The 16,624-nt window shown below is 41.7% G+C and overlaps 1 protein-coding gene across 1 annotated transcript in view; it reads right to left on the reverse strand.

The window, feature by feature from the left end:
• Positions 1-15,829, reverse strand: part of PDGFC (platelet derived growth factor C) — a 168,229-nt gene extending 152,400 nt beyond the window's left edge. The window contains exons 1-2 of the mRNA XM_054576081.1: positions 15,776-15,829; positions 14,891-15,119 (exon numbers count right to left, since the gene is read on the reverse strand). Coding sequence (XP_054432056.1) covers positions 14,891-15,008 — 118 coding nt within the window. The 5' untranslated portion in view covers positions 15,009-15,119; positions 15,776-15,829. The remainder of the gene's footprint in view (positions 1-14,890; positions 15,120-15,775) is intronic.
• Between the last annotated feature and the right edge of the window lie 795 nt (positions 15,830-16,624).

A 16,624-nucleotide genomic window follows, 5' to 3' on the forward strand; every position in this document is an offset into this window, starting at 1 on the left:
TCAAACCCACAATCTTGGTGTATTGGGATAACACTCTTATCAATTGAGATACCTGGCCATGGCCTTCCAAGGTTCTTTTTAAAAACCTCTGCAGCTTTATCATGGGCTAAAAGTTCTTGCTAATTCTCGTTTAGATGTGTCTTTTTACCATACATTTTCCACATATCTCTCCCTTCGCCATTGCTGCTGTTTGCTACTGCGTGATTCCAACTCATGCCACTGCATCCAGGAATCTTGTTTGCCTACCAACACCCCTTTATCTTCCACATCCCCAAACTTCTCACCTCTGCATGGACTGACCAAGCAGAGACATCTATTTTTGTTACCTTTACTCTAATATTGTTTACACTTCTACTTTAGATGCAAAACTGAGCCAAAACACCCAACTCCATTGCTAAAATTGCACCTGCATCTTGTCTCATGTGGTTACAATTTGTCTCCGGGCTCACTGCTTCCACAGATGAATTCCCATTTCTTTACCAAGTGTGCTCTCCTCTTACTGCAATCCCTTGATATGCTGCTTAATGCTCTGCCGTCATTTCACCTGTGTTCCATCAGCAACTGTCCAGAACTTTCCACGAGTCTTATCTCGTGTTACATATTTAACCTTCTCCTTTCCCCTGGATCTCTCACATACTCCCCAAACAAGTAAACAAAGAAACAGGACATGTTTCTTTCCTCTTTCTTTTATCCATTCTGGAGCCACTTCCAAATCTCCTTCCCTTGAACACTAAAACCTTCGCAAATGTCGTAAACAATGTATCTAATTCCTTCACTTTACTCCATAACCATTCTTCCTCCCACTTCTACCCCTCATTACACCAAAGGGTTTTTTTTTTTCTGTTTTGTTTTCTGTCACCATTGAAATATCATGGGCTGTTTATTCACTGAACCTCATTTTCTTTAATCTGTTGTATTTTATACAGTAGGCCAGGTTCCTTGACTTTTCTCCCTTCGCTTCCGTGGCAGCCTCCTCCACCCACCTTAAGGCTCGCGCACGTCTCTCGCTCCCTCTGTCTCCCCCTCTCTCTCCCTCCTCTCTTCTCCTTTTTCCCTTCTCCTTTTTTCCTCCTCTTCCCTTCACTGCTTCCTCCTCATGGTTCTGTGCTCACAAGTGTGGGATTTCCTATTCCTTCTAACTTTATTATTTACTCTTTATCCTTTATCAATGATCATTCTGTCTCTCTCTGCTACACACCATGAGGAATCAAATTTAATTCATAATTTGTAACCTGAAACTTGGTGAAAGGGCCAAAATGGAGTTCACAGCAAAGCCCGAAGAGTCATTCAGGTAATTAACCACAGCTAAGTATTACAGCAGTGTTCTTCCTTTTGTGTTTCCTTTTCTAATGACTTATTCACTAAATCTATTTCTGAGCTCTCAGTCAAAACCAAATACACATAGACTGCATGAATTTCTCACCCTTCTTTATTCTGCATACTTACTCACCAGTTTCCACCTCCTAAAATCCACCCCACCCTGCCCTTGATTCTGAAGGTACACCTGTTGCTCATCTTTCCAGGCCCCTCTCTTCTAACAGCTTTTCTAAGCCTTCCTAATGGCTTTCCTATAAATAATCTTGCCTTTCTTTGAATTCCTACCAAACAATGTATTTTATTCTGTGTTATAGCTAGCTTCATGTCTTATGTCCCCTTTTTAAATATAAACAACTTGAAAGCAGCAACTCAGTCTAAATCGACCTTGTGTCTTCCACAGTGCCTCACGGTTTCAGGCAGGTATTTGTATCACTTTGTGATATACACCTGTCTGCAGAGTTTGTATTAGATAGTATACAGCTATGCAGAATTCTGGGCTATATAAAAGAGATGAATGGATAACAAAGCAGAAAGATGTGAATTGTTGTTTTCAAGATCACAGAGAATCCAATTTAAAGGCAGATCTTAGGCCTTTCACAGACTTAAGGACATCTAGCCCAAAGTTGCTCATTAAAGGGAAAAAATGGAAATAGCAAGTCACACATTACACAGAAACTATAATATCTACCATTGTTCGTTGTTTTGTAGGCCTGTGGAGCTAGAGCAGTTATTTCCGCTGCCAAAGTTCCAGCAGTAACACTTAAAAGTTGCCAGTATGGTATGATGCCATCAGTTTTTAAAACTTAGAAAGGCTCATTGATTTTTACTGGGTGTTTTTTTCGTTTTTTCTTTTCTTTTTTTCTTTTTTTTTTTTTTTTTAACACAATCCACTTCCTTTAAGGCCAGGTGAGCCAACCCTGATTGGGAGAAATTACAGAATGAATAAATGTTATGATATCAACATAGAAATTATTTTGTTTCCTTTCCTCACTTCAATTTCCAAATTTATTTTTGGGCTTCCACTGCCACTAGTCATCACCTCCAATGCTCAGTGCCACATATTCTTGTAGCCCCACCCTCCCGCCTCCCCTTCATTGGAATATCTGGCTACACCCTCATACCAATTTCAGAGGAGGCAAATTAATATCCTAATGCAATAAAGAGGCTTTCTAAAGCAAGATAACTGGAATAGGAGTTTTTTATCTATATCTCAAGTAAGACAAATGAATGTCACAATAGATTAGTTATAATAGCATTTTTATTGTAAGACTGGCACAGGTACAATGACTGTAAATTATAACTGTTGCTGGATTTATACTTTACATAGTTGTAGTTATGAGCCTAGTCTTGTAAGCCAAAACAATTATTTCACAATTAGTTTAGACATGTCTGAACCCAGAAGGGAAATTTCAATTTCAATCATTTTATTTCCCTTGAACAGAACCCAGTGCTACCAAAAGTCAGGTCAATCCAACTCTTCACACGTGAGTTTCTAACCATTGTCCAGTGCTGAACAAACACAAATGTAAATGCTCAAAATTTTAGGTAGGCGTTCAAAATGCAGTATAAAATAGCAATAATGGGCTCTCATGCAGTAAAGAAAAACAAACAACAAAAACTAAGCTAGTAAGTTCATTGTCAAGATAAAACATGATCCCAATCCTAAAAAACATAATACACACCCCTGAATTTGGACTGCAAATCTATCACTTAAACATCTAGTAAATGACCCAATTTGTTTACATGGCCCTGTACCTTTTTATGGCTTTTCTATAAAGAAGTTATTACATCCATTCCCTTTATTTTGTTTAAGAGTGTTTGAACGAGCCCCAGAACCACACGCCCGTTAAACAAGCTCTCCTTAGACGGACATGGTCTCATATAATTCACCACTGCCGGGGAAATTTTCAAAACAATGTTTGTAGTTTGGAAACACCACACATTCCCACACACCAAAAATATTTCCTGTGGCATATGCAGTTTTAAATGTTCGGCAAATACATTAAATAAGTCCTGTTTTTCCATTTTTTCCAAGCAAAAGTGTGGCATTTGCACTTCTTCCAGAAGATTTACACCTCTGAGTGTTGTGTTTTGGTAGGCTGACCATTCAGAAATGACTGCAAGCAAAGATTGAAGGAAATGTGAAATCCAGACACCCTAATTGATTTCCTAGGATGTAAATGTTAGTTCTAAAAGGAAACCATTTTAAAGCAGTTAGTTTAATGGGGTGCCCAACTGATGCCTATTAAAAGTTATCGGTACAGATTAAAGATAAATTTTCTACCACGAAGAAAAAGCATTTTAAAATAGGCCTACAGAATATGTAATTTTTTATTTTATATTCTCAATCATGCCTATAAACCTCAAGCCTATTAATGTTTTCAAGAAAACTAAGATTCCAACTTGTTCTTCAAGGGTTAGCATTTCTCAGTTAGGTATGTAGACTCCCTCAACATCCAATATTTTGGCCAGTTTTGACCTGGGAACCACCTGCTATTTATAGATTGTTGATTTTTCTAGAAATAGTCAGACAGTTTTGTGATACAAAGTAAAGATACAGTTGAGCCCATACATACTACATTATCTATAACATATAAAACTGCATGTGAAACTATCAAAGCACTGGTGTGCTATGAGATCTAGTCTCTTGTATTATAGAGGCAATTCATTTTCATGTAGGCCTCTAAAAATAGAGTATATTGTTCTTTATAAATAAAAGTAAAAGCCAGTAATAAAATACGTACTTAATAGGAAGCATCCCCCAATACCTTTTATTACCTACACCATACATACATTTCCAGCAGAGGAGATCTGCCCCTCATACACCCCTTCTCTGGCTCTGGAGGTGAGGATCTATGCTTCTGATGCTAGCACCAGCCAATTTTTCATCTTGTTTTTATAGTGTTCACATATTTGTCCTTTGCATGATTGTGTGATAGCAGATCACACTGTAGTAAGACGGAGCCCTTAGTTTATTTCCATACACCAATCTGAAAACTCTAGAGATTACTTCCGGCGTTCTTCAACAGTTTTGCACCGTACCTGTCGTCGTGTCTACAGTTGAAAATATGATAAATCAGAAATGAGCCCAGCAGGTTTCCCTTTCTCCAAACTCAGTTAGAAATGTCTAGTATGCAACAGAATATTGCTTTCCTCCTGCTTGTTCACAATTTAACCACATTTTAAGCAAATGTTCCTCCTTAGTGCATTGCTTTTAAACATTGCCCACTGCCATAAAAAAAGAAATTATAATGTTTTAATGAGTCTCAATTTGCATTTCTAATCACCTCAGACTATGGATGTCAGTGGCAGTATGGGAAACAAGCTGTGATTTATGCCTCAGTGGGGGCAGGGGAGAAAGAAAAATAATATGACTCTCTGTAGGCAGATGTCCTTATAAGTACCCAACAAAAAATAACTGCCAGAAACAACATAAGTACCACAGAAGTCCGACTTCTCTTGTCCAGAGTCTCTGATCTCTGTAGTGACTCAAAAAGCAGGTGGCTACGACCAGCTGGGCGTATTTAAGTACAGAAGCATAGCTCCATCTTGCAAATAACGAAAAGCTCAAAATAGTATCCACTCAGGAACAAGGATTTCCTAGAATGCAAAGAGCATAGCTTCAAAAAAAAAAAAAAAAAAAAAAAGAAATGGCAGGCCATCTAGATACCACATCCGCCCAGAGAATCCATTCATTTCCAATCCTTAAATACCACAAGATATTTCTAGCCTTGTATACAAGGGATCAGCATGAACCTCACTAGAGAAATGATGAAGTTACTCAATGAAAAGGAATTAGTTTTCCACAAAACTTGAAGTTCTTTCCCTTAAAAGTGTTAAGGCTCTTTACTTCTCGCAATGTAATAGCTTCATTACACTAATTCGGCGCACTGCAAGCTGCCTCCCTTTTATCACAATCTCCTGATCCCTCTGCCAGGCTCATTCTGCATGCCATCCATTTTGTGAATGAAGTGTGAAAATAGCTCTTTGTTTACATAAAGAAGGCAATAGAGAGTAGTGTGGACACAGGCTTAGCTCATTTGAGTGTAACTGAGGCCGTGCAGCCTGCCCTTCTAACCAGTTCAGAACTTCCAAACATGCTTAATGATTGGGAGAAAACTCCAACAATAAGTAGTTATACACACACTAAAGCAGAACTCTGCTACTACATGCCCACTTAGAAAAATAACTGAAAATACAGGGTTTTGACTAAAGCTGAAACATGAAAGCACCATTATCTTTCATTCTGTTTGTTAACAGCAAATGCTGCAGGAAGCACGCCCTGCAAACAGCATCAGGGTCTTTGAATACACACACCCAGGACAGCTTTTTCCTGCCTCTACTCATACTGGACACTGGACTCTCCTTGCGTCTCACACACGATGGGCCTTTGCAGGCCTCTGTTCTGTTGCAGGCTATTCCTTCTGCCCAGAATGCTTTCCACTTTTCCCTCTCAGACCTACTTCAAAATAAGTCATCTCCTCTGTGGGAACTTTACTCCTTGCACTTTTTTTCCCCGGCAGAATCAACCATTTAGTCAATCAGTAGAGAATTTTCGAATTGAACTAAAGCAACTGTGTTCCCATAGCACTTGGAGTGCAGAACTAATAGACCATGAGATTAAAAAACAGGCTCTGCCATCCCTCTTGAACAGAATGTCTTAAGGGCAGGGACTGACTCTCATTCTTCGTGGCCCAGCACCTAGGGCAGAGCTTAGCCAAGAGCAGATGCTCATAAATATTTGCTGAATAAAAAACAATGTTCTAATAAAACATTAGACCATTTAACTCACGAAGGAGGAGGCACGTGGCTCCAAGTCCTGGCTTGGAGTCAGACCTGAGTCCAAACGTTTACCAGCTGTGGGACCTTGGCTAGGCTCCTGAGCCAGTGAAGCCTTGCTGTTTCTCCTAGTAACTCATGGGGAGGGTATAAAGATAACTGTATACTGTCTGCAAACATCGAGCACAATGTGGCACCTAGCAAGCACTCCTGAAGAGTCATTATTTTAGCATTATAAATCCAGAGACTCACTAAGAGCTCTTTAGGCCCATTCAACTCTCCCCATAGAATGCATCCAAATCCTGCCCTTTTTCTGTCGTTCCTAGGAGCGCTTACTGTTATCATCCGTATTTAACTAATTATTAATAAGAAAAGGGGAGCAAGGAGACTTAGACATTGAGCTTAATATACTAGGGAGCATAAGCCTGTGTGCTCTATCAGAAAGTTAATAGCTTCACACTCCAGGGAACGTCAGCATTGTCTTGCCAAGGGGATTCACACTCCTCCCTTTCCCCCTCCAGTACCAGATTGTTAGGGAGCACAGGGGGAGGTCAGTCTAACTAGGGGGTATAAACCCATGCAAGCCCCTGAAAGCCTGGGCAGTTGATTGGTTCTTTTGGAAAAGTACCCAATTAATCCCAAACCAAAGCTCCTGGTTACAACCTCTGGGGAACAAAAAAATCTCTCCTCCCCTCTCTCCTCCCCTCCCTTCCCCTTCCCTCCCCTCCCTTTCTCTTTTCTTCTTCTCCTTCTCCTTCTCCTTCTTTTCTCTCTCTCTCTCTCTCTCTCTCTCGACCTGCACTTGCCCCACAGCCATGTGGCCTTAGCAGCCTCATGGTCAATGGCCATAGGGACTCCACACACAGTCTCCGGCGGGGGCCTGAATAAACTGACTGGAGCCGGGAACATGTTACACTAGCCTGATGCAGGACTGCACTAAACTTCAATATAGACAAAAAAAAACTGTGGGCAATGGCCTTTATACTGGTCCTACTGAAGACAAGATTGGACCTTTATCATGGTGGAAGAAATGGGACATTGTGAAGTCAGGAGGGGAACCGCCTTAATTTTACATCATTAATGAAGTTCATCGCAAAACCCCATCCTACTGTACAGGTATCAGGAAATTCTTTTCTTCACGATGTCACAAGAACCCAACTTCCACTATAACAGCAATGCAAACTGAGATCCTTGTACTTACCATTAATGTGCCATGTGCTTATTGAGGATGTTGGTTTCCCTCAAGAAACCAGATATCTGCTTTGCCTCTGCCACCTAAAATCTAGCATCAACCCAATATACTTTATTTGATTAAGAAATGGCTCAGATACTATTCAATCAAGTACAAAAATATATATATTTTCAAAATAAAAGCAGAATTAAGCCTAACACTAAGAAAGCAAATTTACTGAAGCCATCCTGGCAAAGATGGTTCAGTTTAGAAACCAGGCAAATGTCCCGGGAGGAAGCTACTCAGTCCCCAGGGCCCTGAAAATGGCACCTGAGGTCTCATGAGAAGTCAGATAACTGATCAAATTAGCTAAGCCCAACTTAAAATGCATGTTCATGAAGTAAAAGACAAAATGAGCTACTGCTACCAAAATAAATCACCCTTAATAAATTGGCTTTAGTGATAACTGTAATGAGTTTAACTCCTCTTTATAGTTTTTAGCTCCTTTGTCCACAAATTTAGCAACTTTACGAAGAGAACTTTTTAAAAAAGGTAAGTTATTCCTGTTTTGGGCAATCTATTCAAGTCCGCAGCTATGAATTTCTCTCCTGATGTCTTTGGCTTTAAAGAGAAATCTGAATCTCTGTATAGATTATCCTACATAATACAGAATAAATACAAATTAAGGGCGTTCATTAAACTCATTCAAAAGAGTAGCAGGCGTGCTTTCCAGACCCTGCTTTCTTACATGTGTCTACAGTATTTTCATAACTGAGATATCCACTAAATCAAACGTTCAAAATTATCCTTGAAAAAAAAACTGTGCCTCATGGAACTATATGGTCCAATGTCAACCATATTCTTTATTATCATCAATTAATAAGCCTACATTTTAAAATAAACATCCTTGGACCTGGTACACCTACTTAAAATAATGCCCTAACATGTAGTAGTAACAATTCCAAAGATAGTATCTCAAGTCTTTTGCCAAATTGTCAGATTTCTACCCCAACAGAAGTATTATAATATACATTATTCTGATTATCTGTTCTATTTAATTAATGTATTTTGAGATTGTTTTCCTTAGTGCCCTTGCAAAGAATGTTTCAGAATCTAGGGAGTTTCACCTCCTTTCACAATCTGCAAAGCATGTAAACCCCTAAAATAATAAAGAAATGTTTTTATAGGAAGCATTGGAATTTTAAAACTAGAATTCTTTTTGCCTAATTGGTTTTCACATAAAGAACCTACATCACCCCATTAGTAACTTAACACTGTCGTATTCAATAGTGACCTTGACAAAGTCACTTCAGCCTTCTAGGCTTCACTTTACACATGGGTGAGGATAGGCTCTTTGGGATTCTTCCAGTCCTACAATTCCACACACACCATTGTTTACTGCTGATTTCTCACCTCTGCAGCTTATCCGTGGGCCATAAGCTAAGATGGAAAGCGCACTGACTTTGGAGGCATGTCAGCCATTCAAAATTCTCCATTTTTAATTGTTCTTGGTCCATTTCATATCAACGTCATTTTCAGAAAATACAGAGGTACACTCAACAATGACACTTTCAAGAGAATGACTAGCACCAGCTCTAGGAAACCTACCCGTTCACTTGGTATATACTCGCCTACTAACATGGTGTACAGTTGACCCTCAAACAATTTGGAAGGGCTGGTGGTGCCAATCCCCCCACAGTCAAAAATCTGAGCATAATTTTGACTCCTCCAAAACTTAACTGCAGTTGGCCCTTTGCATCTGCAAATTCAAAAAACAGTATTTTCAATCCACAGTTGGGAATCCTCTGGTGGGAATGTGAAAATACAATTTCTGTCTGTGGTTGATTGAATCTGCAGATGCCAAAACCTGGGGCATGAAGGGACTATTGAATTTACAGAAAAAGAATAAGAAAAAGAAGAAACAAAACCTGCATATACGTGGATCCATGCTTCTTAATCCAATGTTGCTCAAAAGTCAGCTGTATTTAATAAGATGTTAAGGTAGTACTCTGATTGGCATGTCTCACCACAAGCAAAATAAACAAGTTTATCTTCCTATGAAAATGGCAGAACAATGTAGAAGTTCCAAGACCAAAAAGAGACCTTCAAGGATGGCCTGCCATTCTCATCAACACCATAATTTTACTCTAATAAGGCACTACAACCAGAACCATTCAGCAAGTATTTACTGGGTGCATTCAATGTACAAATGCCTGTTCTGGGTTCTGGAGCACCCACAGAAAGCAAGTCAGACACAGTGCACCATCTTACATTCTATAGGGGTGGCGGTGGAGGTAGGTTCACAGTTAATTAATTAACACCAAGGAGAATATCAAAGAATGGTAAGTGCTATGTAGTTAATTAACCTTTATGGGATAGCGAGGAGAGGCTAATCTAGGCTAAGTGGTCAAAAAAAAAAAAAAAAGACCTTTCTGAAAAGGAGACTCATCTAATCTAAATGACAGGAAGGTGCAACCTATGCAAAAGGAGCTGATTGGTGTCGCCCAGGGAAGCAGGAACAATCAGCTGAGGGTTGCAATTCAGTGCCACGTGCGCCATGTCCCCCTTCCCCATCTCACATACCCTTAAAAGAGCTAGACCCAAAGAAGCTGCAAGAAGGAGGCTTGAAAGAGGTCATACCCCTCCTTAGTCCATGGCCTTCAAGCCACAGGCAAACCAACTGAAATTCAACCACTGGAGGTGTCCGTAGGTGGCAGGAAAGAGAAGTTTGAAAAAGAAAAAGCAGTTGGAGGCAGTTGTGGAAATATAATGCACATTAGTTGTTTAATAAATGAGTTATATAGAAATTATAAAAAGTTATATGAAGATATCCTGGCTATGTATAATGTTTTCAAATAAAACAAGCAGAAACATAAAGTTAGACTATGTAAATGAAATGACTTTTATTATGACTTCCACTATTTGGTTTGATACAAATAGAAACCCATGAAGAAAGTTTTACCAGTCTTCAAAACATTTGCCAAGGGTGGGGTAGGGAAATGTAGACGTTATGAATCCATTAATTCAATTATAATTTCTTTAACACATGTCACATTATCATTAGAATTCTATTTCTACAAAAACTGTGCAAGTTTGGAAATAAAACATAAGTTTAGCAGTACAAAGTTAGAAAAACCATGCAGTCAAAGAGAATATAAGAAAGGTATGCAAGAAATAAGGTTCATGAAGGATGAGATAAGAATAGACAAAGCTAGAATTTTGGTGCCTGAGACAGAGCTCTACCAAATAGTTTAGTATGGAACCCTAGCATCTATCTACAGCTACTTAACACATGATAGTCTAGTCCCTGAAGCTTCTTCCAGACCTTTGTACTTTCTGGTTACCATTTAGAGGGCAATACAAAGTATATCAGATTACATGTAAAACAAAACAATTAGAAGGGAAGAAAAAGTTACCATAAAATACAACAGGGCTTTTTTTGCCACCTATCCTGAAAAAAAAATCTTCATTATATAATGACGCTTTATTTCTTCAACTTCCTCAACTATCTCAAAAAGAGCAGAGAACAAGGAGGAAGTTGCTTTTCATAAAAAAAAAAAAAGACCAAAAAAACAGTCTCTACAACAAAAATAAATGTCACAAAGGTCACACAGTACAACTTATAGACTAATTGATAGGGAAGTCCCTTTTGTCCTCAGTCAGAGACTATTTACTCTTGGACACTATTCTAGGAACTGTAATTATCTGGTTTTCAGTAAAACGGAGCTGCCACCTAAACAGGGCTGGGGAATGGGTGCAGTCTGGTTAGATACAGAAACATAGGCAGTGGGAGAAAGAGAAGGCTGGCACTGAAAGAGAAGAGACAGAGAAGCCATAAACACAAAACACATGTCCTCAGAAAGGCACGACTAGGGGTCCATTTGTCTCCAATGGCCGGTAGGCAGGCCACAAAAGTCTTTAAGGAAAAAGCACACACAATAAGTGATGTTTATAAGACAACCCTAACTAACAGAGGGGTATTCCGAATCTTCACTCAAAATGGTTAAAGAAAATAAGAATGCTGAGAAGCATGTTTTGGGTCTGTTGGTAAATTAAAATCACTCACCAGCAGTGCAAGGTAGATGAGGCCTGACTCCATTAACAACTTTGTGATTGGTGTTCATTTGGACTATAAGCAATAGATTAAGTAAGCGTTGGATCATTTTTATTTTTGATGTATGTGATTCTTTCTGCTGCAACTCAGAATGTCATCCTAGAACTAACTTGTTTCATGGTAGGCACTCTCCTCTAAAATGAGTGCACCCGGATAACAGTCGTTTTTCCCAAGGTCATGCAGGAAGTGCAGACCAAAAATCCATCATAAGTAAGTGTCCTTTTCTTTCATTTCCTTCTTTAAGCTAAATCTGGATACTATTGGTTTATATGTGAGACTCAGGATTGGAAGTAAGGTTGAGAATGAATGACACAAAGACAACTTATAATGTCATATAATAAAGTTATTTTTAAAGTAAAGTGGCAGGAATCACAATACAGTATTACATCAAAACCCAGGTAACTGATAAGAGAATAAATGACACATCCCTCAAAACTAATTCTGAAGCACCGCCACATATTCCAGTCTACATCCAAATATGTAACATTGGCTATAACAATCAATTTTAATTTATAACACCTCGTTTTTCCTCTCTTTTTTTACTATTAGTTTGGGATGTAGAACATAGTGATTAGATAATCATACTCTCTACAAAATATACCCCTCTATATTTCCAGTACCCACCTGGCACCGTACACAGTTATTACAATATTATTGACTCCATTTCCTATGTTGTACTTTGCATCCCCATGACTACTTTGTAACTACCAATCTGCACTTTTAAATGCCTTCACCTTTTTTCACCCAGTCCCCCAACTCCCCTCCCCTCTGGCAATCATCACTCTGTTCTCTGTATCTACCAGTCTTTCTGTTTTGTTTGTTCATTTATATTGTATAACACCACTCGAGATACCAAGTTAATATTGAAACTGAGCAGACCTGGGGATTTGATTGAGTCAACATCATTTAAGACTTTGGAATGCTCTAGGAAAGAGAGTATCATTGGGGAGGAGTCCTTGAAAGCGGGAATGAACTACAGTCACAAATGATCGAGGTGGACATTTCATATTTAGCACTTAGAAAACCTTTCACAGAATAATGCAATGCACAAACTGAGCTAATAGAATTTTTCTATGTGACATCTTCAGGTGGGTTTGTACTTAGAGAATTAGCCAACAATCTAAAGTGAGGAGAGCAAATAGTTCCATTAAAAAAATCAACCATAATTCAATATGAAGGCAAAAAATACCCACATAAAGGAATGGAAAATTTGAAAGCCACACACAAAAAGAGAGGTTCTAGCAAATTTATTCCCATTCCAAGGGGATGTTCTTCAGCACCTACTTGTTATCCTCAAATCTTGGTACCTTGAGGGACAAAAATCAACCTGAGCATGTGCAGGAAAATAGCTCTCTATTGCCCCCTAGTGCTGGGCTGCCCCACTTCTCCTTAGGCTAAAAACTACAAGGTGAGTCGTTTCTCTACTTCTAGTTACTTCCTGCTGCCAGCCTCCTAAGAGCTAAACATAGCCCAATCCTCTGCCCACAGATTAGGAAACAACCAGGCTATTTTTAGCACGTGCATCTTAGGAATGGCAATGGCCCAGCCTCTGATGGCAACAGAATGTGTGTGGCCTGGCTTAATGAACTCACCTCTCGGAAGGGCGTAAACCTACTCCATAAAGCGGCCAATGACCACTTGAGAGCTCTGGGGCCTATTACTAAGTGATCATGCTATGTGGATAACAAGAAATAATGACACAGAAAGGACAATGAGAGGCACAGTAGCAAAGGGAATCAGCAGGAAGATGACAGATGCCAGGACAGGCTTGATAAGTCAGGGCAGCAGGAGAAATGATATGGGACAGGAACAATAAAAAAATAAAAGTTAGAAGCCAGGAATGTTGGGCATTGTCATCCAGGAGACACTTGTCTAGGAAGAAGCAATATTTTGAACTGGACATTTATTTTACATGAGAAAGAACAAAGGTTGGTCTGATCTGTTTCCTGCCAGGGTACAGCTGGTGCTATGGCTCCTTTGATCACTTTCTCCCAGTCCTCTGCAGCTCCTGTGATTAGAGATAGATCCTTTGGCTGCCCTTTGATCAGCAACTCAAGCAGCCTGCAGGTGCCATGTGCCATCATATTAGCAAGTTGTAAGACGCACCCACATTAACTTGTCTGATAAATGTGACACCATAGATTGCTTCACATACAACAAGTACAAATAATGTGTACAAAGGTCCCGGGAATCCTTATTTTTGTACTCTAGAACTTCCTGTGCTTTCCTAAAGATGAATACTTTAAAGAGTTTAAATTCAAAGTTAAAACTTGGAAACACCCCAATACATAAAGAAAAAGTTTCTGTGACTTAAAAATACAGTACACACCATTCTGATTTTCTAGGTATGCTGTTTGTGTTCATTTTGCCTGGCTAATGAGGTGACAGCATTTTTGCACTTGCAATGGATGACACACAAAGCACTAAACACATGTACATTTCTTTTCAAATAACACTAAGAGCCACCACTTGTAAACAGGGTATTTAATATTCTAATTTTAGACAGGCTACATTAACATTGCGGTTTCATGTGCAGTATAAAATTTCTATTTACAAGGTATTCTCAAAAATGACTTCATAATGGTAGATCAAGAGAAAAAGAGTTTAGAAATTGAATGATGTAAATCATATGGGTTCAGAGGCTAAGCAAATTACACACCCTGAAGCTGCCCTTGGCTTTATGAAAGGAGCCTTTCTCCAGCTCTGTGCAATCCCAGCCCAAGGGAACTTGCATCTGAGAGTTTTCTAAACATTTCAGGTACACTTGAAAGCTGAAAGTAATTCTCATTTCCTATGCAGGATTAAGTCGTTTCCCGCACACACAAAATAGCAGTCATTCACTAACACATATAAAAACACACCACCAGTAACGTAAGGACTTCAGAGTACACACAAAGGCACATTAAAAAAAAAAAAAGAAGCACAAGAGAAATACATTTTTTAAAATTCTCCCTAAAAGCGTCCACTCGGCCTCTTGACCTCTATATTTCCTATCTACTTACTGATTGATGCCTTTCTACTTAAAAGTGCTTCAATTAATGCGGCTGATACATTTCCTGAAACAGCCCCCTCCCGAATTTAAAAAAAAAAAAAAAAAAAACGAGTAAAGTCAAACATGCCAAGACTCATTCATTTTGGATTCGTTTTTAGAGGCAGTTCTTGAACTTATAACTCTGGCAATGAGAGGTCCTGCAGTGTGCGTTTGAACTTCACGATCGCTCGCAGGAGGTCCTCTCTCTCGCTGGGGCTGCACTGGCACTCCTGTTGCCCTGCTAGAGCTTTGTGGCAGCTCCCGAAGTTGCAAACTGCACGTAACCTCTAAAAGCCCGTGCCCATGAACGCAGCGCGTATTTGCATGGGTACGGAACGCTTCTACCCTCGCAGGCTGGTGCACATCACACACCAACGCACAATGCCAACGTAACACACACACACACACACACACACACACACACAGAGCAAGACACGAGAAGGGGGAGAGAAGGGGGAGACTGGGGGGACAGACTCACCGTTCTGTTCCTTGTTGCTGGAGAACTGGAATTTACTACTCAGGTTAGACTCAGCCTGAGTCCCGTGTCTCTGGCCGGCCAGGGCAGACATCAGCAGGAAAAGCCCGAAGAGGAGCATTTGGCTGACTGGGGCGAGAGCTCACTCACGGCGGGCACTTGGGAAGCAGCGACTCCCGAGTCTCTTTCACCACCGCCAGGGGAAGGCTGCACTGGGGTGGAAGCTCCGAGCCTGCTCTGGCAGCAGAGAATCGCAGGGTAGTTTCCACATAATCCCATCCAAAACTTTTTCCTAGAGCCCTCTTCTGTGTCTCCAGTTTTTGAAAAGGATCAAAGCAAAACCTGGACCTGAACCAGTTTCCCAAGGTTTAAACAAATCCTGAGCTGTGCCGAAGTAGTGGGGGTGGGGGTGAAGTCGAGGGAGGAAAGAGGGGGGTGGGGACGCGGGGGAGCCGGGGCAGCGCGAAGAAGTCACCAGCAAGTTGCTGGGAGCACCTGTCAGTTTGGGGGACTGGACAGAGGCGAAAACTCAAGGGTCGCGCGTAGACAGCCTCGAAGCCAAGTTGGCGGCGAGCACTTTCTGATCAATCACAAAGCTGCCAATAGATGCGGCTCTCCGGGCGCCCCTCTCCCCCGCCCCACCCCCACCCCCGAAGGGGGAGGGGGAAGAAACAAGGCGAGAGCGCCGCGGCGGGTCCCCGGGGCAGAGGAGCCGGAGCGGGGCCGGGAAGGGGTGGGGGGGCCGCCGGGCCGAGGCCGCCCTGGGCGCGGGCGGAGGGAGGCCGCGGGGCTCCCGCTTCCCAGCCCCGTGATCAGCCTGATCCCGGCCCCGACCTCCGCAGCACGGATCCCGGCACCTGGCTTGAGTTTTCCGCGATCAAAGTTCACCTTGTTTGGGGTGCTTCCCTCGCTTCTCGAAGCCCAGGGAAATTCGGCAGGTCGGGGTCACGGCGGGGCTCCGGTAGTTCCTGGCGCTCTCCCCCAAATGCTTCAGGCTCCGTGCAAACCACGGGGCTCGGTGCCGCGTCTCAGCACCGGGTAGAGAGAGAAGGCCGGGCGGGCCAAGGCTCCGGCTTGTCCCCTCCCCTTCTCTACCTTCCCCCTGCCGGCGGAGTCGGGAGGAGGGGGCGGTGGGCCCTGCCCGGGCGGAGTGAGCGGCCGGCGAGCCGGGAGGCTGAGCCGCTCTCCGGCAGGCGGCCGAAGGGGAAGGGCGGGGGTCGCCGCCTACGGAGAGGGGTGGGGGGACCCCCGGGTCGCGTCCTCTGGCACTGGCTAGGGCCACCAAGTGGCCGTCCAACAGGTGCTGGCACGGTCAGGGGTTACCGCGGGGCTCCTGCAGGCAGAACCCAAAGGGTCCCGGAGAAGAATGCAGTCAGAACAGTGGCCCCTGGTTTCCTTTCTATACAGGACGCCCCTAACCCCAAATAAAGAACAAGATGGATGGTGAAGGGTGCTACAAAAGCAAAAAGAACCGAGGAAGAACTTTCTGCAACTTTCCTTCTTCCCCGCCCCCTGTGGCCGAGACTTGTCATTAAATTCCAAGGGGATCCCCATTCCCAAAGGGCTTGGCCAGAGTTTCTGCGCCAAAGGAAGAATGAAAACTGGAATTCAAAGATTTCCCTCTAGTGTCCAGCTCTCTGCATTAAGGTCGATAAAGCAAAAGTAAAGACGAACGCCCAAAATAATAACGTTCATTTAGTTAACAAATACTGTGTATTGAATGCCTATGTATGGGAC

The sequence above is a fragment of the Pteronotus mesoamericanus genome, unplaced genomic scaffold, assembly GCF_021234165.1.
Source record: "Pteronotus mesoamericanus isolate MK-2021 breed Mesoamerican mustached bat unplaced genomic scaffold, CSHL_Meso_final contig_32, whole genome shotgun sequence".
Taxonomy (NCBI): Eukaryota; Metazoa; Chordata; class Mammalia; order Chiroptera; family Mormoopidae; genus Pteronotus; species Pteronotus mesoamericanus.